The 25,132-nt window shown below is 36.7% G+C and overlaps 1 protein-coding gene and 1 pseudogene across 1 annotated transcript; one reads left to right on the forward strand and one right to left on the reverse strand.

The window, feature by feature from the left end:
* Positions 1–15,849: 15,849 nt before the first annotated feature.
* Positions 15,850–16,257, forward strand: LOC141492204 (endogenous retrovirus group K member 25 Pro protein-like). Its single transcript, XM_074192756.1, has one exon. The coding sequence runs from the start codon at positions 15,850–15,852 to the stop codon at positions 16,255–16,257; it is 408 nt and encodes a 135-aa protein (XP_074048857.1).
* A 7,546-nt stretch (positions 16,258–23,803) lies between these two features.
* LOC141491801 (polycomb group RING finger protein 3 pseudogene) lies at positions 23,804–24,525 on the reverse strand (annotated as a pseudogene).
* Positions 24,526–25,132: the final 607 nt, after the last annotated feature.

Raw genomic sequence — 25,132 nt, forward strand, 5'->3', positions numbered from 1 at the left:
TTTTGGTTTTATTTGTTAATTCAGTAGTTTTTTTGCTTTCAATTTTTATTAATTTCTCCTTTAATATTTAGAACTTCTAATTCGGTATTTATTTGGGGATTTTGATTTGTTCTTTCTCTAATTTCTTTAGTTGCATGTTTAGTTCATTGATTTCCTCTTTCTCCAATTGATTCATGTAAGCATTTAGAGTTATAATATATACCCTGAGAGTCGCTATGAATGAATCCCGTAGGTTTTGCTATGTTGTTTCATTATTATAATTATCTAAGATAAAATGGTTAATTCTTTCTATAATTTGTTTTTTGGTCCACTCATTTTTTAAAATGACGTTATGAAGTTTCCAATTTGTTCTGTGTCTATACCTCCTTGGCCCAATATTGCATATGACTTTTATTGCATTGTGATCTGAGAAACATGTATTCACTATTTCTGCCTTTCTGCAGTTGATCATTAGGTTTTTATGTCCTAATACGTGATCAATTTTTGTATAAGTTCCATGTACTGCAGAGAAAAAGTATATTTCTTTCTATCCCCATTCACTTTCCTCCATAAGTCTACCATATCTAATTTTTCTAACAATCTATTTACCTCCTTAACTTCTTTCTTGTTTATTTTATGATTCAATTTATCTAGATCTGAAAGCAGGAGGTTGAAGTCTGCCACCAGCAGAGTTTTGCTGTCTATGTCATCCTGTAGTTCTTTTAGCTTCTCCTCTAAGAATTTGGGTGCTGTCCCACTGGGTGCATATATATTAAGTATTGAAATAACTTTATTCTCTATGGTACCTTTTAGGAGGATAAAGTTTCCTTCCTTATCCCTTTTAATGCTATCTATTTTTGCTGCTGCTTTGTCTGAGATAAGGATTGCTTCCCTTGCTTTTTTTTTTTTACTATAGCTGAAGCAAAATATATTTTGCTCCAACCTTTTACCTTTACTCTATATGGATCTCTGTGCTTCAGATGAGTTTCTTGTAAGCAGCATATTGTCGGATTCTGGTTTTTAATCCACTCTGCTTTTTTGCTTAAGTTTTAAGGGAGAGTTCATCCCATTCACATTCAAAGTTATGATTACTAATTCTGTATTGCTCTCCATGCTATCTTCCCTCTGTTTGTATTTTCCCCCTTTCCCCCCTTTATCCATATTCCCCAGTATTTTGTTTCTGAATACCACCCCCTTCAGTGTGTTTGCCTTTCTGTATCACCCCCTCCCCTTTCTTGCCCCTTTCCCTTTTTCCCTTTTCCCTTTCCTTCCTTTTGTTATTTCCCCTTTTACCCCAACTCCCCTTCCCTTTCTCTGTCCCCCCCCCTCTCCTTTTCCCCTTTTAATACATGAAAGGTTAGATGTTTTATAAGTCAACTGAGTATGTGTAAGTTGACTTTAAGCCACGTCTGATGAGAAGAAGATTTCAGGTGTTTCTCATCTGTTCCCTTCTTCCCCTCTATTACCATAGGTTTTTTTTGTACCTCAGTGTAATGAGATTTACCCCATTCAATCCCCTCCCTCCTCCCATCTCGTTCCTTTCCCCCCTTTTTAAGGATGTAGTGCTTTTTTAGATCATTCTAAGTCATAGAACATTCTGAGTGTCTGTCACTTCTACTTTAGTATATTCTATTGAATAGTGTTAAAATTCTTGAGAGTTATTAGTTTTCTCCCAAATGGGGTTAAAGCCAGTTACATCCCTTTAGATAGCAGTCTCATGGATAGATCATGAGTGGCCATCATTTCTGGCTAAGTATACTCTCTCTGTTAGTGTATATAGCCAATGGTATATAGCCAATGTCTACTTATTGGATGGTAGTATTTTTTCCCTTTTACCGCCCCTTTTTTTCCTTTCTTTCTTTATTTTTTTTTAACCTTTTCATGTGTCTCTTGAACCTCCTATTTGATGTTCAAATTTACTATTTAGCTCTGGTCTTTTTATCAGGAATTTTTTGAATTCTTCCATTTTGTTAAATGTCCATCTTTTTCCCTGGAAGAGAAGGCTCAGCTTCATGGGGAAGTAGATTCTTGGCTGCATTCCAAGCTCCCTTGCTCTTTGTCAGAGGTTCTAGGTCTTTCTGAGTTAGGGTCTTTCCCTTCCAAGAATTTTTCTATGGATCCACCTTTCCACTGACCCTTCTTCATTTTGCTAAGACCTTGAGTTGGGGAGGGGCTGGTTCACAGGGGCTTTACTCACTGAGTGCAATTTCTCTGGTTTGCCAGTAGGAGGTGTTGGTTGCTTTCTCTGGAGTGTCTGTGACTTTAATTGAGGCCTTCTCCCTTTCCTTGAAGGAAGGAGTTAGAGCTATTGAATTCTTTTGCCTTCAATCAATGGTGCTCTTTACCTTGCCCTGAGGTCATTCTTCAGCTGGGCTAGTTCTTCTGCTCACACACCTGGGCCTGAGGCAGAATTAGTTTGCAATTGTTTGTTCCAGGGAGAGGTCTGAGCTGTAATGGAGGCATGGACTCTGAGTTCCTCAGACCTGAGGAACCCAGGGATGGTGTCCACAGATCTCCTGCACTGGAACTCTGCCCCCCAGCCCTCTCTACAAGCTCCAGGAGGACAGCACCAACACCAGTGCCTCTACTCCATAGTTGACTCAAGCCCCTTCAGTCGAGCCCCACCGCTGATCCAGCAGGTCTGGCTCTTGGGCCCTCAGACTCCCTGGCTCCAATTCAGCTGTTATCTGGTTGATTCCAGGCTGATCCTCCCTCGGAGCCCAAACTCACCTGCCCAAATTCATCCAGTGCTGCTGGGGGAGACAAATCCTGAAGTATATGTTCTTTCTCCTGTCTTTTCTTTCTGGGTTTTGTGGTTAGGATTTCTTATAAGAGGTTTGTTTCATATGATAGATGGGGAAAGATCAGGAGACTTTAGAACTGTGCCTGTCTTCTCTCCACCATCTTGGCCAGAAATCTATTTTCTATAATTTTTTTGTCTGTTTTTGTTTCTCCCTGGTTTAGGTATCAGCACCATATTGGTGTCATAAGAGGAGTTTGGCAGAATTCCTTCTTCTCCTAGTTTTTAAATACTTTAGGTAGAATAGGAATTAATGGTTTCTTCAGTCTTTGGTAAAATCCTCTAGTAAATCCATCTGAATTCAGAGACTTTTTCCAAAGGGAATTTATTGATGGTTTCTTCAATTTCCTTTTTTTCTGAAATGTAATTATTTAAGTAATTTATTTCCCCTTCCATTAATCTGAGCAGTTTGTATTTTTTGTAAATATTCATTCATTGCACTTGCTATCCAATTTAATGGCATACAGTTCAGCAAAGTAGCTCTGAATCTTTGATACTGTTAATTTGATTATCTTCTTTCTTATTTTAAAATCAGATTAATCAAGGATTTGTCTACTTTATTGGATTTTTCATAAAAAACAATTTTTAGCTTTATTTATATCAAAAATTTTTTTCTTGCTTTCAATTTTATTCTCCCCCTTGATTTTCAAAATTTTTAATTTGTTATTAAATTGGGGATCTTTAATTTGTTCTTTTTCCAGCTTTTTTAAGTGCACACCCATATGATTGTGATCTCCTCTTTATCTAATTTATTCATATAGGTAATTAGGGATATAATGTAACCCCCCAAAATGCCTTGCATGCACCCCATAAATTTTGGTATGATGTCTCATTAGTATATTTCCTTGCATATAATTGCTGATTATTTATATTACTTCTGTTTGATCCACCCATTGTTTACGATGATGTCATTTAGTTTCTAAAGATTATGTTATTTAATTTCTAATTAGTTTTTGGTTTATATTTCCGTGACTCTTTATTACATGCAATTTTATTGCATCATGGTCTGAGAAGTGTGTATTTATTATTTCTACCTTCCTGCATTCTAATTAAAGTTTTTTTGTGCCCCAGTACATGGTCAATTTTGGTATAGTTTCCATGTACTGCTGAGAAAAATATATATTCTTTTCTATTCCCATTAAACTTTTTCCAGAGATATATCACCTCTAAGTTGTCTAAGATTTAATTTACCTTCTCAACTTCCTTCTTGTTTATTTTGTTGTTAAACTTTTCTAGTTTTGAGAATGGGAGATTGAGATCTCCCATTATTAATGTTTTGCTTTTTTTGTCTCCTTGTAATTCTCTCAGCTTTTCCTCTAGGATTTTAGATGTTGCAGCACTTGGTACATACATTTTTAGTTATGATATAATTTAATTACCAATGGTGACTTTTTTTCCATTTTTTTTAGATTTTTGCATGGCAAATGGGGTTAAGGGGCTTGCCAAAAGCCACACAGCTAGGTAATTATTAAGGGTCTGAGGTCCGATTTAAACTCTGGTACTCCTGACTCCAGGGCCAGTGCTCTATACACTATGCCACCTAGCTGCCCCACCAATGGTGACTTTTAAGAAGATACAGTTTTCTTCTTCATACCTTTTAATGAGATTAATTTTTGTTTTTTAATTTATCTGAGATCAAGATTACCACACCTGATTTTTTACTTCACCTGAGGCATATTTTGCTCCAGCCTTTCACAATTAATGCATGAGTATCTCTGTGCTTCAAATGTGTTTCTTGTAAATACCAAATTGTAGGGTTCTTGTTTTTAATACATTTTGCTATCTGCTTCCATTTTATGGGATAGTTCTTTCCATTTCCATTTCCAGTTAAGATTACTAATTCTGTGTTTCTCTCCATGCTGTCCTTCTACATATATATTTTTTCTTTCCTTTCTTTTTATTCCTTCTCACCAAAATTTTACTCCCTTCCCCTTTGACTTTTCTTTTAAAATTTAACATTCAGTTTATTTTCACTTTTACCTTTGCTTCCCCTTTTATCAGTTCCTTTTTCCTTTATCTTTCCCTTCCCTCCTTTCCTATAGGTTACGACAAATTTTAAAATCCAAATAGATTTTATTCCTCGTTCACACTCTCCCTTCTTGCCCTCTAAAATTATAAATGTTTGTGCCTCTTCACTTGATACTGTTTATATCTCTAGTACTATTAATCAGCTATTATCAATTTCAAATTGATTGTTTCATTGCTAGATAAGCTCATATTGTTATCAAAGTATCACAGATTGTGTGCTTGATTGTTTGATAAGCAGCATTGTCTCAAATTACATCCAATTATGTTTATATATTTTTATACCTTACCAGCTTTTCAAGTTCCCTCCAAGAACATACAGTCTTCCTCATGAGCCAAAGTATCATCCAAAATGAAATTATTTCTTGACGTATTTGTGCCCCTCCCCCAAGGCCTATTTTGTCTTACACTTTACTCCCCAGCCAGGAAATAAACCCCTTGTTAAATGAAGAATGAATTAAGTCAAATCCAGATATAATTAACTGCAAGAATCTTAAAGATCACTAAGTACTGGGAGGTTCTGAAGGTCTCATCTGAGAATTTTTAAAATAATTGTAAGTTACAAAAACACTGACTCAGGATAACCAAATTATGATGCCCTCATTAGACAAAGTGCTAAGCACAACAGAATTATTTGGATCAAAGTATAATGAGACACTTAATTTTAAAGTTAACACAACTGTTTTTTCTTCAGGGCTTATTGTCTCAAAAATAGTGAAGTCATCTTGGACCTCTTCAATAGAGAGATAAAACCCATTTATACCCATATGTTTTAAGTCAGTTCTCTTCGATTATATTCAACCCTTTAATTATCCTAAGATAAGTAAAGTTTCAAGAATTATAAGTATTATATCTTCCCTTTTAGAGTTGTATATAATTTGATGCTCTTGAATAAAATTTGTTTTGCTTTGTTTTCTTTTTTCCATTCCCTTTTCATTTACTTTTTTATGCAACTCTTGAGGCCTTTATTTGGAAATTCTGTTCAGTTCTGGTCTTTGTTTCAGGAAATTCTAGAAGTACTCTATTTTGTTGAACATCCATCTTTTCCCTGACAATGTATATTATGAATTTTCAAGGTAGTGCATTCTTAATCACAGGTCTTTTGCTCTCTGATATATATGGTATTCTAGGTCTTCAGATCCTAAAATGTTGAGGCTGATAGGTCTTACATGAGTCTGATTGTGTTCCCTTTGTATTTCAATTGTTTTCTTTCTGATGCTTGCAATATTCTCTCCTTTATTTGATAGTTCTAGAATTTGACTATTACAGCCCTTGGACTTTTTATCCTGGGATCTCTTTCTGGAGGGGTTCTGGGGATTTTTCAATGGCTATATCATTTTCTTTTTCTAGCAAATTCAGACAGTTTTCTCTTATAATATCATTTGTTTTCCCTAAAAGGTACTTTATATTTTCTTCATGTTTCCAGTCCTTTTTATTTTATTTGATGGAATATTTTAGCCTTATAGATTCATTGGTTTCTATTTGTTCAATTCTAGTTTTTAGAGTTTTATTTTTTCAGTTACCTTCTGTGTTTCATTTTCCAGTTGGTTATTTTTACTTTTTAATGGATTTTACTTTTAGTTCAATTTTTCATAATTTTCTTGTATGAATCTCATTTCCTTTTTATGCTTTCCTTTTCCTCTTTTCTTTGGATTTTAAATTCTTTTTTAAGATGAGGTATTGTATTTGAGTCCACTGCTTTGATATGTACCTGTGACTATTTTTCACTTATTTCTTCTTCAGACATGGAATTGCCGTCATCATTTTCTATACATTAGTTTTCTGTAATGAGCATTCTGTTAGTTTTTCTGATCATCTTTGCTCTTCTAGCTGTTCCTGTGATGGTGGTAGAGGGTATATATCCAATATTTTCTTTTCTTTTTTTTTCCTGCTCTTGTAGTATGATCCCTGCCTTATTGTTGGTCAAGACATTGCCTGTGCAGTCCAGGCCTTGCCTTTGTAGAGGTTCATTTCCTCCTTTATGACCAGGTTTTGACCTAGCTGTGGTTTGTTCTTGACCCAATCCTGGCTTTTACCTCAGTGTTCCCAGAGTTCAGAGTTTGGTTGGGTTTGGGATGTTCCTGGCTGGTTTGCTATCTAGCTACTGGGATCTCTACTCTTGTCAAGCTGTCAGGACCTGGATTACACAGTGGTTAAAAGCTTCCTGTTTTTCCCTCTCTCCCAGCTCCTGGAATTTGCTTCTCCTTTGCCCCCAACAAGACAGACCTTCTCTGAAGATACTCTTAGATGTTTACCATTGAAAACTTTGAATCATCCAGTTTTCTTCGGGGTATCTGTAACTTAAATGCCACAGTAGAGGCTTCATTTATCTTTGGTAGGGAAAAGTTCCAGGAACTTATTAGCTTCATGCCACTATCTTGGCTCTGCCTTGAAAGTCAAGTCCAGTACCAGATAGTCTTGATAACTGTCACTTTATAATATAATTTTAGATCTAGTAGTTCCTTTTTTCCCTTGAATTACTTAATATATTTTATCTTTTGCTTCCAATATTTCTTTAGTTGATTTTCTTGGGAGATCTATATATATACTTATATTGTCTACAAAAAATGAGTGTTTTGCCTCACAAATGCCAATTCTTACTCCTTTAATTTATTTTTCCTTCTCCTATTGCTAAAGTTAACATTTTGAATACAATATTTAACAGCAGTGGTGATAATGGGCATCCTTTTTTCATCCCTGATCTTATTGAAAATGATCCTATTTTATCCTTATTAATGGTATTATTCCCATTTTAAGTAAAACTCCATTTATTCCTATACCAATCATCAGTTTTAATATGAATAGATGTTGAATTTTTTCAAAGATTTTGTCAAAATTTAACCATTTGATTACTTTTACTTTTATTATTCAATTATGTTGTTTCCCTAATACTGAATCTTTCCTCCTCATCACAACATGCTATAAACTCTTTGATAAAATTTTTACATAAGATTTTTGTTTCAATGTTATTTTGGAGTTTAATATATAATTTTCTTTTTTCTATTTTGGCTCTTTTTAGTTTAGGTAACAGCATCATATTTCTGTCATAAAAGGAAATTGACAGAACATCTTCTTCCTCTATTTTTAAAAATATGTTATATAGAATTAATTGTTCCTTGAATGTTTGATGGCATTCACTTGTAAGTTCTTCTGATCCTGGAGTTTTTCCTAAGGATTTTATTGAAAGATTCTTCAATTTCTTTTTAGGATATGGGGTTAAGTATTTTATTTCCACTCCTGTTAATCTGAGTAGCTTATATTATTGTAAATATCCATCCATCCATTGAACTTATACTATCAGATTTGTGAGTATACATTTGGACAAACAAATATGAATTATTATTTAAAAATCCTCTTCATTGGTAATAAGCTCATCATTTTCATTTTTGTTACTGGCAATTTGGTTTTCTCCTTTATTTTTATTTTCATCCAATTCACTAAAGGTTTATTTTTATTGGTAATTTCACAAAACTAACACTTAGTTTTATGTATTAGTTCAATTGTATACTTTTTTATTAATTTTTCCTTTGATTTTCAAAATTACTAAGTTGGCGTTTAATTGAAAATTTTGAATTTGTTCTTTTTTCCAGCTTTTCTAGATGTATATCCAATTCATTGACCTCTTTGTTCTCTATTTTATTTATATATGTATTTAGTCCTAACATTTCTGCTAAAAACTACTTTGCCTGCATCCCATGAAATTTGCTGTGATGTCACATTATTGTCATTTTCTTGGGCTAAAAATGTTGATTAATTCTATGATTTGTTGTTTGATTCTCTCCTTCTTTAAATTTAGATAATTTATGGGGGAGGCTAGGTGGTGCAGTGGATAGAGCACCTGAGTTCAAATCCAGCCTCAGACACTTAATAATTACCTAGCTGTGTGGCCTTGGCATACCACTTAACCCCATTTGCCATGCAAAAACCCTAAATTAAAATGAAATAAAATTAGATAATTTACTTTCCAATATTGTTTTTGGTTTATCTTTCCATGGCCCTTTATTTATTGCAATATTTATTACATTATAAGCTCAAAAGTATTAATTTAGCATTTCTGCTTTTCTGCATTGGTTATGAGGTTTTTATGTCCTAGTACATGATCAGTTTTGGAATGGATGTCCTTTATTGCAAATTTTATTGCAATTTTCTCTAGACTTCTATCATATCTAAGTTTTGAAAAATTCTCTTTACTTTCTTAACTGACTTCTTGTTTATTTTGTGGTTAAATTTATCTAATTCTGAGAGAGGGAGGTTGAGTTAAGCCAATGTTACAATTTTGTTGTCTATGTCTCCCTGAATTCTTCCATACTAACTTTACTTCCATACTAACTTCCAATTTTCCCAGCAGTTTTATCGAAGAGAGAGTTTTTATCTCAATAGTAGGACTCTTTGGGTTTATCAAACAGCAGACTACTATAACCATTTGCTATTATTGCACTTGGTCTACTCCACTGATCCACTTCTCTATTTCTTAGCCAATACCAGGCAGTTTTGATGACTGATGATTTATAATTTAATTTTAGATCTGGTAAGACTAGGCCACTTTCATCTGCACTTTTTTTTCACTGATTCCCTGGAAATTCTTGACTTTTCATTTCTCCATATGAATTTACTTACAACTTTTCCTAACTCATTAAAGTAATTTTTTGAAATATTGATTAGTAGGACACTAGACAAGTAGTTTGGTAGAATTGTCATTTTTACTATTTAAGCTTGACCTATCCATGAGAGTTGATGTTTGCCCAGTTATTTAAATTGGATTTTATTTGTGTGAGAAGTGTTTTTTTAATTGTTTTCTAAAAGTTTTTCAGTCTGCCTTGGCAGATAGACTCCTAGGTATTTTATATTGTCTGCGGTTACTTAAATGGGCACTCTCTTTCTTGCCCATTGTTCTGTAACTTGCCAGTCATATATAGCAATGTTGAGGATTTATAGGGGTTTATTTTATATCCTGCAACATTCCTGAAATTTCTGATTATTTCTAGTAGTTTCTTAGACTATTTTTGGGGATTCCCTAGGTACACCATTAGCTCATCTGCAAGGAGTGACAGTTTTATCTCTTCCTTCCCGATTCTAATTTCTTCAATTTCTTTTTCTTCTCTTATTGCTGAAGCTAACATTTAACATTTCTAATACAATATTGAATAGTAGTGGTGATAATGAGCATCCTTGTTTCACCCCTGATCTTCTTGGGAATGTCTCTAGCCTATCCCCAATAATATAATGCTTCTTGATGGCTTCGGATAGATACTATTTATTATGCTAAGGAACAATTCATTTATTCCTATACTTTCTAGTGTTTTTAGTAGGAATGGGTCCAGTATTTTGTTAAAAGATTTTCCAGTATCAGTTGATATAATCATATGATTTATGATAGGTTTGTTATTGATATAATTAATTAAACTAAATATTTTCCTAATATTGAACCAACCCTGCATTCCTGGCATAAATACTATGTGGTCATAGTGTATCCTAGTGATAACTTGTTGTATTTGTTTTGCTAAGGTTTTATTTAAGATTTTTTGCATCTGTATTCATCAGGGAGATAGTTCTATAATTTTCCTTCTTTATTTTAACTCTTCCTGGTTTAGCTATCAGCACCATATTGGTGTTATACAGAGAGTTAGGCAGAGTTCCTTCTTCACCTATTTTTCCAAAGTGTTTGTATAGAATTGGAACCAATTGTTCCTTAAATGTTTGATAGAATTTATTTGTGAATTGATCTGGCCCTGGTGATTTTTTCTTAGGGAGTTCAATAATGGCTTGTTGAATTTCTTTTTTCTGAGATAGGATTGTTTAGGTATTTAATGTTCTCTTCATTTAATCTGGGCAAATTATATTTTTGTAAATATTCATTCAGTTCACTAAGATTATCAAATTAATTGTAATACAACTGGGCAAAATAATTCTGAATTATTACTTTAATTTCTTCCTCACCTTTTTCATGTATGATACTAGCCATTTGGTTTTCTTTTTTCAATCAAATTAACTATAGGTTTATCAATTTAATTGTTCTTTTCATAAAACCAACTCTTGGCTTTATTTTATTAGTTCAATAGTATTCTTGTTTTTTATTTATTAATTTCACCTTTTATTTGTAGAATTTCTAACTTGGTATTTAATTAGGAGTTTTTAAGTTGTTCTTTCTCTAATTTTTTTAGTTGCTTGTTTAGTTCATTGATTTACTCTTTCTCTAATTTACTCATGTAAGCATTTAAAGATATAATATATTCCCTGACAGCCACCTTGAATGCATCCCATAGGTTTTGGTATTTTGTTTCATTATTGTCATTATCATGGAAGAAATAATTAATTCTTTCTATAATTTGTTGTTTGATCCACCCATTCTTTAAAGTGAGGTTATGTAGTTTTCAATTAGTTTGGGGTTATATATCCTTGCCCCAATGTTGCATATGATTTTTATTGCATTATGATCTGAGGAAGATCTATTCAGTATTTCTGCCTTTCTCAATTGAACATTAAGTTTTAATACCCTAGTTCATGGTCAATTTTTTATGTAAGTACCATGTACTGCAGAGAAAAAAATAGTATATTCCTTTCTATCCCCATTCAACTTCCTCCATAAGTCTATCATATCTAAGTTTTCTAACAACCTATCTACCTCCTTAACTTCCAGCTGATTTATTTTTTGATTAGATTTAAATCTGAGAATGGGAGATTGAGGTCTCCCAATAGTAGAGTTTTTGCTGTCTATATCTTCCTATAATTCCTACAACTTGTCCTCTAAGAATGTGGATACTATACCATTGGTTACATAGATATTTACTATTTAAATTACTTTATTGTCTATGATACCTTTATAGGAGTATATAGTTTCAATCTTTATCTCTAATGCTTTCTATTTTTGCCACTGTTCCCTCTGAGATATGCATGTAACCCCTGCTTTTTTCACTTCAACTGAAGCAAAATATATTTTGCTCCAACCTTTTACCTTTACTCTATATGTATCTCTCTCCCTCAAATGAGTTTCTTGTAAGCAGTTTATTGCAGGATTCTTTTTTTTTAATGCACTGTGACTTTCACTTTCTTCTTAAGGGAGAGTTCATCTCATTCAAATTCAAAGTTATAATTACTAACTCTTTATTGCCCTCCATACTATCTTCCTTCTGTATTTTCCCCCCTTTTTTCCTTTTATCCATATTCTCCAGTATTTGTTTCTGAATACTGCAACCTTAAATGTGTTGCCCTCCTATAACAAACCCCCTCCCCTTTTTTCTCCTTTCCCTTTTCCCCTTCCTCCTTTCCTTCTTTCTATTAGTTTCCCCTTTTCTCCCTCTCCCTGTCTCCCCTCCCATTTCCCCTCCTTTTAATAATTGAAAGGTAAGATAAGTTTCTTAACTTAACTGATTGTGTAGAAGTTAACTTTAAGCCAAATCTGATGAGAAGAATATTCAGGTGGCTGTAACCTACTCCTTTCTTCCCCTTTATTGCAATAGCTCCTTTGTACCTCTTAATGTAATGTGATTTACCCTATTCAGTCTCCTCGTTCTTCCCATCTCCTTACTATCCCCTTTTTTAAAGGAAATATTGTTTTTGATTATTCTGAGTCACAGAAAAGTCATGAGTGTCCATCACTTCTGTCTAAGTATATTCTCTCTAATAGGATCGCAATTCTTGAGAGTTGTTAGAGTCTTTCTCCTAGGTAGGAATATAGTCAGTTTCATCTTATTGGATAGTATGGTTTTTTAACCATTTTTTAACCCTTTCATATGTCTCTTGAGCCTCCTCTTTGATGTCCAAATTTCCTATTTACTTGGGGTCTTTTCAACAGGAAATGTTGACATCTCCCATTTTGTTAAATGTCCATCTTTTACCCCGAAAGAGAGGGCTCAGCTTTGCTGGATAGTGAATTCTTGGCTGTATTCCTATCTCCCTTTCTCTTTGGGGTGTCTCATTCCAGGACCATAAATACCTTAATGTTGATGCAGCCAGGTCCATACTGTGGCTCCTTAGTATTTAATTATTTTATGGTTCCTTGCAGGATTTTCTCTTTTATCTGATAGTTGTGGAATTTGGCCACAACATTTCTTGGTGTTTTCATTTTAAGATCTGTTTTTGTAGGGGACTGATGTATTCTTTCAATAACTATTTTGTCCTCTGGTCTCTGATATCAGGGTAGTTTTTCATCACTAAATCCTGTAATATTATATCCAGGCCTTTTTTTCTCTTCAATGTTTTCAGAAAGTCCTATAATTCTCATGTTATTCCTTCTTATTTGGTTCTCAAGGTCAGTGCTTTTGCTGATGAGGTATTTTACATTTTTGTCAATTTTTCTATTTTTTTGGTTTTGACAGAATCGTGTTGTCTCATGAAATCAATAGTGTCCACAGATTCCATTATTTTTTAAAGAAGAATTTTCTTGATTTATCTTTTGAAAATCCTTTTCAAATTGATCAGTTCTGTTTTTGAAGGAGTTTCAATTTGTCCAAGTGAGGTTTGAGAGAATTATTTTCCTTTTGTATTTATTCAATTATATTTTCCAGGAATTTCTTTTCTTGTTGCGAGATGTTAATTTTCTCTTGTAATTTTCTCTTGATTTTCTTTTCCCAATTTTTCCAAATGATTTTTATACCCTTTCCTGTTTTCTTCAAGGAAGTCTTTCTGGACTTGAGACCAATTCATATTCCCCTTAGAAGTGCTAGATCTCTCTGGATTAGAATCTGTCTCTTCTAAGTATTTCTGTACATTTCCCCCTTTCTGCTGGCTTTTCTTCATTTTTCTAGGATCTTGTTTGGGGAAGGGACTTGCTCTCAGAGGTTGGCAATAAAGACCTGCTTGTTAGACTGCAACCGGGTGTTCTGTCCAGTTATTGCCCTCCTTCCCCAAAGGAGGGTCCGTGCGTCCGAAGACCGATGGGTCCATGACGTCCGAAGACTGGGGAAAGGTATGTATCCAGGCGAAGGCTCAGGATAGGTCCCCGAGCAGCTGGTGCCCCGAACAGGGACCAAGGGAATTTCTGCCTGGCCTCCCTTAACAGGGAGAAGAGCTGGACAGCCTCAGATTAACTTGAGATTAATCTGGGACGAAGTTATGGGGCAGGGAATGGGTTTTCCCCTGATTAGACCCGAAGAAAAGACAGTTCTAGCTTGTCAGTTATATAAATTAGGCAAGCGGCATCAATTTAAGCCACATATTAAGCAGTGCCATGAATTTGTAGATAAGGCGTGGGGGTTCTCCCCTTGGTTAGAACATTCAGGGATTACCAAAGAGAACTGGGAGACAGTTGGGCAACAATTGGCTTCTTTTGATGAGTCATGCCTTGGAATCCTAACTGACCAGGACTTCTCCTTTTATTCTCTCATAAATACAATGTTACAGGGGGGTCCTCGTCCCTGTGGGCGAGAAACAATTGGCACACAAGTGGGAGAATCATTAGGAGAATCTTCTGAGGAGGAGGGTTGTAATAATCCTCCTCCGATTTATCCTTGGGCAGAACTTAGAGAAATTTATAAGAAACATAATAAATATGGAGCTAGGAAGAATATGGAGGAAGTTAGAATCAGGGCTGTGGCGCAGCAGAAATTAAGACCCAGGACTGTGGCGCAGCAAACATTGAGAAAGGAGGAGGTGTTTAGGCCACACCCACAGGCAGAGACAGATGAGGAAGAAGTCTCCACCTCTCTGTCCACTATGACTCTGAAGCACCGAGCCAGTTTCACCTTTGGCTCTTCTAGGGGTCCTGCTCCAGAAAGTCTCATAGCACGCAGTCTTAAAGCGGCTGCTGAAGAAGGGGAAATTGTAGATTGGGAAGATTGGGGTATTACTCCAACTCTTTGTCCTGTTTTTGATGATGGCCAGGGTGGCAATCGCCGTCATGAGCCAGTTCCTTTTAAAGTATTGAAAGAACTCAAGGAAGCTGTTGCCAAGTACGGCCCCTCTTCGCCATATGTGAAACATTTATTAACTAATGCCACTGCTGCATGGCCCTGGACCCCTTATGATTGGCAAGAGGTTACTGGTGCAGTGCTCACCCCAGGACAAGCAGTTACTTTTACTGCCCTTGAAAAGAGAGAGGCAGAACAGTATATAGAGGAGAGAGGTATCACCAACCCTGATGAGGCTTATGAGATGATTACAGGGACAGGAAGATGGAAAAGACCTGGAGACCAAATACATTTACAGCCTATGGTATTCGCAGCTATCCAACTCTGCCATGCCAGAGCCTTTGGGAAGCTAGAAGCCCAAGGGGCAGAAAGGGAGAAACTTATTGGTCTTAAACAACGAGCCAATGAAACCCCTACAGATTTTATCAGCAGGGTACAAGAAACAGTCGTACGTGTTTTAGGACACGCAGCTGGTTCCAAACTGCTTATTCCGCAGTTGGTAAAAGAGGGTCTTCGCCCTGAATATCAACAGCTCTTGACTGGTTTGGGCGCTAATCCCTCCATAAGTGATATAATCGAGCGCCTCTTAGAGGCCCCCCCTAAAAGTAGAGAACACCAAGCCATGGCAATAGCCATAGCTCAGGGGATTAGTGAAGGCCTTAAACAACGAAAGGGCGTTTGTTTTAATTGTGGAAAAGAAGGGCATTTTAAGGCACAGTGTCTTGCAGGTCAGAAGAAGGGCAATAAACAGCCCACCTGCTATTCCTGTGGAAAAGGCAGACATATGGCAAAGTTCTGTAGATCTAAGAAAACATTGGTTCCGGGAAACGGGAGGAGGGGCCCTCCCCGTGGGGGCCCCGACACCAGAGCCTATCTGATTACAGTAGCCTCAGAGATGCCCATGGGGCCAGACCCGGAACCAAAAGGGTTGCAGGAGCGATATCAGAGGGAACTACAGAACGAGAGGATCTAGGTCAAACTATTCTAACAGTTGCTGAGCAGGGAAAGGAAGAGGATTCATTAATAATCACCCCCTGGAGTACTGCCTCTATAGAAGTGGTCCCGGCCACATTTCCCTGACTAGTAGTGGGTGCTACAGGATATTCTCCTGTACTTGTCCACACCCAACTACTGCCATCTGGTGACACTACTGTATACCTTACCAAGCCACACTGCTACCCAGTAACGCTTCCCCCTGGCATGGCTATTGGCCGAGGAATATCTTTGCCATGGATTGAGAGTGAGAGTGTCCCACAAGTAAATTGGTGCACTGAAGTCCGATCACAACGGCCTATTATACAGATAAATATAGAAGGTAAATTAGTGTCAGGAATGATCGACACTAGAGCTGATGTCTCTGTTATTGATTCAGCACAGTGGGACCCCTCTTGGCCACTTATGTCATCTACCACCCCTATTTTGGGGGTGGGAGGCCACCAAGGGGCTAGAAAAGCAGAGCGTCATTTAAGATGGAGTTATGAAGGACAAAGTGGTTTTATTCGTCCCTTAAAGATTATGGGACTAGGCTCTGCCCTGTGGGGTAGAGATTTGTTATATCAGTTACAATTGTATCTTACCACCCCTGAACATTTGGCAACAAACTCCTAGGGGCTACTGTTATGGTGAGCTGCCCAAAGATTACGTGGAGGAGTGATAACCCTGTGTGGGTGGAACAGTGGCCCCTTTCTACGGAGAAGCTCACCGCATTAAAAGATATAGTTAAGGAATTATTGTTACAACACAGAATTGAGCCTACCACCAGCCCTTATAATTCTCCAGTATTTGTAATAAAAAAGAAAGCTGGCACCTGGAGAATGCTTATTGACTTACGGGCGGTGAATAAAAGAATGGTCCCTATGGGCCCGCTACAGATGGGTCTTCCTTCTCCTGCCTTTATACCTAGAGAATTTGTTATAAAGATAATAGATATTAAGGATTGTTTTTATAGCATTCCCCTTCACCCTGAGGATAGGGATAAATTTGCATTCTCGGTACCATCAAAAACATTTTCAAAGCCCGTCAATCAGGTATCAGTTTACTGTATTACCTCAGGGAATGGCCAATAGTCCAACTAGGTGCCAAGCATATGTTGCAGCTATTGTTCACCTGCTGCGCAGTAAGTACCCCAAGGCCATCATAATCCATTATATGGATGATATTCTCATGGCTACTAAGCAAGCCACGGAGCTAGAAGGATTAACAAAAGAAATGCTCCTTTCCTTGAGTAAATATGGGCTTCAAGTGGCTCCTCATAAGATACAAGATACTAGCCCTTATCAATACCTTGGTCACACCCTTAGTGAAGGGAGGGCATCTAGAATACCCCCAAAGGTGAATTTAGAGAAATGTAGTACCCTTAATGATTTCCAGAAACTTATTGGTTCCATACAATGGATACGTTCTACAGTTCCTATTCCTGATGATTTGATGTATCCTCTTTATGATATCCTGAAAGGAGATTCCACATTGACCTCACCCCGGTATTGGACCCCACAAGCCAAAGAGGCCATGACACAGATTTTGTCCAGGTGTCATGAGTCTATAGTTCAATTTGATCCTGAGCAACCTATATTTGCTACCATTTTAAATCAAAGGTCACATATTGGTTGTCTCTATCAAAAGCAAGGTGTCATAGAATGGCAAGAGAAGTAAAAGAAGCATCCCTTGTAAATTTACGATGCTGGCCAATTTATTCCTAGTTATGTCTGATCGTTGTCTTTGTATGTTTGGAAAATATCGTGTTTTAAATATTTGTGCTTCTGAAGGTGCTCTTCATTATTTTACTGACTCTATCCCTGAATGGGCTGCCCTACTCACTTCATGTGATGTCATCAATCTTCCATTACCCCCAACGCTGCGTGGATGGGACAGTCTTCCATTACAACCCCCACCACGAATTATTTCCCCTACCCCTGTTGATGGACCAAATGTGTTCACTGACGCCACCAAAAATAAACGGGCAGCCTTTTACGTCCCACAAAAGCAAATATTGCAGGTTTTTACCACTGAGTATTCAGCCCAGAAAAATGAACTCCTTGCTGTTACATGTGCTCTTGCTTATTTTGCCAACGTGCCTGTTAATCTTATCACTGACAGTCTATATTGTGCTACAGCACTTCGAGAACTCCCTACAGCTTTTATCAATCCTCGTGTTAGTACTATTGCTTCTTTGTTAGCAGACCTTCAAAATCTCCTCTCTCGTCATTGTCCTGTGTTTGTGCTGCACGTCCGTTCCCATGTCTCTACTATTGGGCCCATCTACAGTGGTAATGATACGGTAGATCGAGCATTGCTATGCCCTTTACTTTCAGAAGCCCATCAGGCACATGATAAGTACCATCTTTCAGCTCCTTCTCTTCGTCATCTGTATGGCATCACTAAAGATCAAGCCAGGGATATAGTGAAACGATGCCTTGGCTGTGCTCCATTTCGTCCCCCACCCATTGATTGTGCTATTAATCCCCGCGGAGACCATCCTAATGCTTTATGGCAGATGGATGTTACTCACTATGGGAAAACCCTTATTCATGTCTCCATAGACACCTTTTCTAATTTTGTCATGGCATCAATTCAACCTGGTGAGGCAGCCCGCCATGTTATAGCACATCTTTTAACCTGTTTTTCCACTTGTGGAGTTCCTACAGCCATAAAAACAGATAATGGCCCTGCATATTCTTCCAAGGCGTTTGCAAACTTTTGTCAAGAATTTTCCATTTTACACAAAACTGGAATTCCATATAATCCCACTGGTCAGGCCATAGTTGAACGTGCTAACCGCACCCTTAAAACCCTCCTCATTAAACAAAAAGGGGGAGTCAGTGGTCGTGGCCGCCTTATATATACACAAGTAACACAGGCTGTATACACCATGAATTTTCTTCAATTGAGAGATGATGGTACCTCCCCAGCTTTGCGTTTTTTGGCAGGGAACTTCACGAACACTCCACACACACACAACTAGCCATCCCTCTCCCTGCCCAATAGGCAACCGAGTACTGTGGAAAAGCCCAGATGGCCAATGGCATGGCCCAGGCTCGGTAATTATAAATGGACAAGGGTATCTTTGTATTCAACCAGATCCAAATCCGGATGGCAAAGAAAAGGAGAAACCAGTTTGGGCTCCAACCAAGTGGGTCAGAGACCTCGGAGCAAAAGCGTGAGGTGATCGATCTTGCTTTCAATATCATAAATTTTGCTTTCTCACTTTATGAGGAATTCCAAATTCAGGATCTTTACCAACGACAAGGATATTTGGCATCTGTATTGCAGAACTTCTTGACCCAGCAATCATCCATGTGGACCACTCAAAATCATATAAATTGGGCACTTCAAAAGGAAATAGATGCTTTGGCCCCTGTAGTAGTTTACATTGGGAATGAGCTTGCTTACCATGAATTGATAACCCAAATTCCTTGTCACTATAGATATAAACCATTGTGTGTCACTCCATTACAGGTAAATCTTACCAACTCTTCTTTTGTTGGTTCATGGCTTCGGATACGGGCTGCATTACAGGGTACACTACTATCTCATAATGCTTCATCAGACATTCATCAGTTAGCCTTATTGCTTCAAGAACTGAGAAATATTTCGACTGATTTTTCAAATCATCAAACTGCTGCCTTTAATATTGCTAATTATCTCAAGCATTTACAATTTTTACAGTGGTTATTCAGCTGGATAGGTCCTGTTGCCATATTATTTCTCCTTTGTATTTTTGGCCCCTGCTTGATACGGTTTTTAATATCCCTAACGAAGACTGCCTTGATCAACATCAAGGCAGATACCATGTCTCTTATTCATTGCACTCCTCATTCAGCACCAATATAAATATTTATTATCCACCGTTTTGCATCTCATCTTTCCTGGTGAAAGCGACTGCAGGCAGCGCTCTCTCTAAGGATTGAGGCCTTCTGCCAGAACTGTCCTATATTACTGCAAAATAGAAAAAAGAATGCACATCACCAGTGCTTGTACTTATAACTACATTTTTTGTGAGCTAGAATAGTTAAAATTATATTTTATAGAGTTATTTAAGAATGCATTCAAATTTTATATTAATTGGTTATTTAAAAATTCTTAATAAATTTATATAAGAGGTTCCTCAAGACATTCTAATTGATTCTAAAAGTTATTTTTTCTTGACCGGTCTTAATTGGTTCATTAAAAAATTCAATGAGACATTTTCACATCTCTCTACTGGCCTGGAGGGATAGGAAAATGTTCCTATATTCTGGGATTGATGCCGGCCAGGGCATCAATCACAGCTTGGTTAAAATGAATGTTTTCTGTGAGTTCGTACATATGTCTGTGTATGTGTGCTTAATTCATATCTGAAATAATTTTATTATTATAGGCTATTAAGACTATGATTATTTCTATCCTGCCTCTTTTGCTACATATGCTTGCTGCAAAAATATGCTATCAAAGGCTGACCCTCGTGCTCTTCTCCAGAATCCCAGAGAATGACCAAAAATGGACACTACCCCGTCTAAACAAAAAGGGGGAATTGCTCTGGACCCAGCTCTGGACCTTGGCCACCTATGGGTTAGGAGACGCCTGGGGGTGTGAACCCGCCCACATGGGTGCTGGGAATGCCCCAGTAACAGGAGTGGCTCCGCCCATGAGGGAGGAACAGGGGAGGAGCTCGGGGGAGGAACAGAAGACTAGATAAGGGAGGGGACTGGGGAAGAGGAGAGGCTTTTTTCGCAGCTATGTAAGCAATAAAGACCTGCTTGTTAGACTGCAACCGGGTGTTCTGTCCAGTTATTTCCCTCCTTCCCCAAAGGAGGGTCCGTGCGTCTGAAGACCGACGGGTCCGTGAAGTCCGAAGACCGGGGAAAGGTATGTATCCAGGCGAAGGCTCGGGATAGGTCCCTGAGCACACTTGGTTTAGTAATTCCAAGGTCTGGCTAGTAGGGTGCTCTGGTTGCTTTCTCTGCATAGATTGAGGAGAGGCAGCAGGGTTTGGGTTGACCTTGAACAATGTACTTTGCCCTGGGAGAGGAAGCCAGTCTCTATTCTTCACACCTGAGTCTGAGCACATTGAGGGGAGGCTGCCCTTTTTTTACTGGAAGAGTGCTCCTTTAAAATTATGTAGCTCAGCTCACACACCCTGCTGGATGATTTCCAGGCATGCAGACCTTCCCTTCCCCAGGCCAAAGACTCCATGGCTAAAGTTGGTTTAGGCTCTGCAGATGTGGTCCTTTTGCTTTCCCCAGCTGCCATCCCTGTGCCGGCACTCTGGTCTCCACTCCCAGTACAGCAACATCCTCTGAGACAGACATTGTTGATACGTGTTCTTCTCTTAGCTATTTTTTCTGGCTTTTGTTGATCAAGTTTCTGTTAAGAGGTTTCTTTCATGTTGTTTTTGAGAGGACACCAGGAGTACTTAACACAGTGCCTCTCTTCTCTCCACCATCTTGGCCAGACTGCTTTCCTAATGTTGAACTATCCCTGCTTGCCTGGTAAAATCTAAACTGATCATGGTGTATTATCCTGGTAATAAGTTGCTATAGTCTCATTCCTAAAATTTTATTTAAGATTTTTGCATCAGTGTCCATTAAGTAGATTGTCTATAATTTTTTTTGTCTGTTTTGGTTCTTCCTGGTTTAGGTATCAGCACCATCTTGATGTCATAAAAGGAGTTTGGCAGAACTCCTTTCTCTCTTATTTTTTAAATAGTTTATGTAGAATAGCAATTAATTATTTCTTAAATATTTGGTAGATTTCCCCTCATAAATCCATCTGGACCTGGAGATTTTTCTTAGGGTGTTTGTTGATGGTTTCTTTAATTTTTTTTCTAAAATTGGGTATTTAATTAATTTACCTTCTGTTCTGTTCTGTTAATCTGGGCATTTTGTATTTTTGTAATTAGTTATCCATTTCCCTCAAGTTGTATGATACTTGGCATAAAGTTCAGCAAAGTAACTTTGACTTTAATTTCCTGTTCAATAGTGGTTAGTTCACCTTTTCAATTTTGATACTAGTAATTCGGTTATGTTCTTTCTTTTTTAAATCATATTAACCAGAGATTCATCTACTTTATTTTCTTTATCATAAAACCAACTCTTAGTTTTATTTATGACATCAATGGTTTTCTTGAATTTCATTTTATTAATCTCTCCCTTGATTTTCAGAATGTCTAAATTAGTATTAATTGTAGTTGTTTAATTTATTCTTTTTCTAGCTTTTTTAGTTACATACACAACTCATTGATCCCGTTTTTCTCTATTTTATTCATATGGGCATTTAGAGATGCAAAATTTCCTGTCAAAACTTCCTTGCTTGCATCCCTTAAATTATGGTATGGTATATCCTTAGTATTATTTTCTTGGGTATAATTATTGGTTATTTCTAATATTTGCTGTTTGATCCACCCATAACTTAAGATAAAGTTGTGTAATTTCCAATCAGTTCTTGGTTGATCTTTCCCTGACTCTTTATAATGTGTAATTTTTATTGCATCATGGTCTGAGAAGTGTATTTATTATTTATTCCTTTATGCATTTGATTTTAAGGTTTTGGGGCACTAGTACATGATCAATCATTGGTGAAGGTTCCACATACTGCTGGGAAAAAAGTTATATTCTTTTCTATCTCCATTATGTTTTCTCCAGAGGTCTATATTATCTAAGTTTTCTAAGATTTCATTCATATTCTTAACTTTTTTCTTGTTTATTTCATTGTTAAATTCATCTAGTTCTGAAAGAGGGCCATTGAGGTCTTCCATTATTAAAGTTTTGCTGTCTATGTCTCCTTGCAATTCACTGAACTTTTCCTCTAGGAATCTGGATGCTTTAACCACTAGGTACATATATGTTTTGTAATGATATAGCTTCATTCCTAATGGTGCCATTTAAAAAGATGTAGTTTCCTTCCTTATCCTTTTCAATGAGGTCAATTTTTGTTTTTACTTTGTCTGAGATTAGGATTTCAACCTGAAATTTTTTTTACTCCTGTTGAGGCATAATATATTGCACTCCAAACTTTTACCTTTACCCTGTGTGTATCTCTTTGATTCAAATGTGTTTCTTGTAAACAACAAATTGTAGGATTCTGATTTTTAATCCATTCTGCTTTCTGCATCTCTTTTATGGGACAGTTCATCACATTCACAATTTCCATTATTACTAATTTTGTATTTACCTCCATGTTATCTTTCTCCACTTATATTCATCTCTTTCATTTTCTCCTATTCCTCCTCACCAAAATTTTACTACCTTTCCACTTTAACTTCTTTAAATTTAACTTTCAGTTCAGTTTCACTTATTTCTTCCCTTACCCTTTATCAGTCCCTTCTTCTCTTATCTTTCTTCTTCCAAGTCCCCACCCCCTTCCACATAGATTAAGTTGGATTTTTATACCCAAATTGGAATGTATTTTATTCCATCACTGAACTAAATCTGTTGAATAGAATTTACTCAGCATTCTCCTTCTCCCTTCTTTGCCTTTAAAATTATAAATCTTTTTGCCTCTACCCTTGGTGTTATTTATCACTCTAAAATTATTAATCAGGTATCATAAATCTCAAGTTTGATTATTTCATTGCTTGATAAGTTCCTGTCCTTATCTAGATATGATCATAGCTCCTTTAGTTGATTGTTGTTAAGCAGTATTGACTCAAAATGAATCAAATTATAATTATGATCATTTTTTACCTTACTCCCTTTTTCAAGTATCTTTCAAGTCCTCTCAGTTCTCTTCACAACCCAAAGTATCATTCAAAGTCATATTATTTCTTGAACATTTGTTCCCCCCCCCCATCTTCTTTCACACTTTACCTCTGCCCTCCTCACACAAGGTACTTAACACTTTGTTAAGTAAAGCAAGACCTGTTGTCTCTCCCACTTTACCCTCCTCCCATGTGCCATCCAAGGTACTCAGCTCCTTTTTAAGTGAAGCATGGAGGCTGATCTAATTAAATGTAAGAATCTTGAAGATCCCTAAGCTCTGGAGGTCTCACCTGAAAACTCTACAAATTATTGTAAATAACATAGACACTGTTTCAGGTTCTCTTAGTTTATGATACCCCCATTAGGCAAAGTGCTTAGCACCTTGTGATCAAAGTGTGTCAAAATATAAAGGAACACTGAAGTTAAAGTTAATACCCTTGCTTTTTTTCCCAGGGTTTTTTGTTTCTGCTAACTGTTTCTTACAACAAATCTATTTTGGGTCTATAATGTAAAAAGTAAGACATTTTCTTATATTTTCATCAAGTAACAACTACAAACTTGAATGCATAGAACTTCCTAAGAATGTCTTCTTTTCGTAATATATATGCAACTCATTAAAAGTTGAAAGATTAAGTTTTTTGGCCATGAGCATCTTTTGATGCAAGATTGTTGCCTGTGTTGAACAGTGGAATCATTTGCATTTCAATACACTAATTTTCTTCTATTGTATTTCAGGTAGATGCTTACCTGTTCTTTACTTCTGTGACAGTGATTATCCTTTTCTTGTTTTTATGACACTTCTTTTTGAGATTCATCATTTACTTCGCCATTTCAGTTTGAGTCTGATTGCTGCTAGGCTGAGAATGTCTTATATTTGAAGTCTCCTGGCTCTTCCATTCCTAATTTATGGTACAACTCCCATCCATTTTCTTGTTTCTCTTTTGTGAAGATCTGATACCAGTTTGTAAACAATATCTTGCATTGCCTGGTCAGAACCAATGTATTGCAGTTGATGACTCTGACAAACAGCAATTTTAAACATAGAACAAGAGTTATTTTCTTCCAAATATGTTACCAAGCAACTTCTACAGAAAGTATACAAAGACTTTCTTATAATAGTAGCATCAGTTCGGTATCAAGTGAACCATTGGCATGTGGCATGAGCATTTATGTCCCAAAGCATAATCTTTCTGAATAACATCTTATGTGTTTCATCTAGATATTTTCTTTGTTTTCAGTCTTCCTTGTAATTGAATTTTTGTTTCCGATATTTTATCCCAGGGAATTTTTCTTAGTTTGAATTTTTGGCTCTTAACCCTTGTACATTTACTCAGTCCTTTGTTTATTTTTTATTTTATTTTTGAGAAGCCAGACTAATTCCTAGCCCTCTCCTGGTATAATGCTTCTTTACATGTCTATATTGTTTCAACCCTGACTGGTACTCTGCAAACCCCTTTGTTGAAATATCATCTTTTTTATCTGTCCTGATAGAAGTACAAGCTCAAGGTTTGATTAGTAGATTTATAAGCAACAATGCCACATACTCGCTTCATATCCACAACCACTGTACAAATATACTCCCCATTACTGTCTCATTCCCAAGTCTTAAATTAGATCAAACTATAAACAATTTTATGACACCCTCTTTTCAAATTTGCTCCATTTCTATGCAATTCTCATGAGCTAATGTATAATACTTCCTGAATCATTTATATCCCCCAAGTATACTCCCTCAATTGTAGCTAAAGTTTCAAGTAAAGCAAAATCACATTTATTTATACCTACACCCTCTAAGTACAGTCTCTTCA

This window comes from Macrotis lagotis, chromosome 6 (genome assembly GCF_037893015.1).
Source record: "Macrotis lagotis isolate mMagLag1 chromosome 6, bilby.v1.9.chrom.fasta, whole genome shotgun sequence".
Classification (NCBI taxonomy): Eukaryota; Metazoa; Chordata; class Mammalia; order Peramelemorphia; family Peramelidae; genus Macrotis; species Macrotis lagotis.

Bases quoted from the DNA above. Each gene is read 5' to 3' on its own strand.
- LOC141492204 (XM_074192756.1), top strand. From the start codon at position 15,850: ATGGCTATTGGCCGAGGAATATCTTTGCCATGGATTGAGAGTGAGAGT.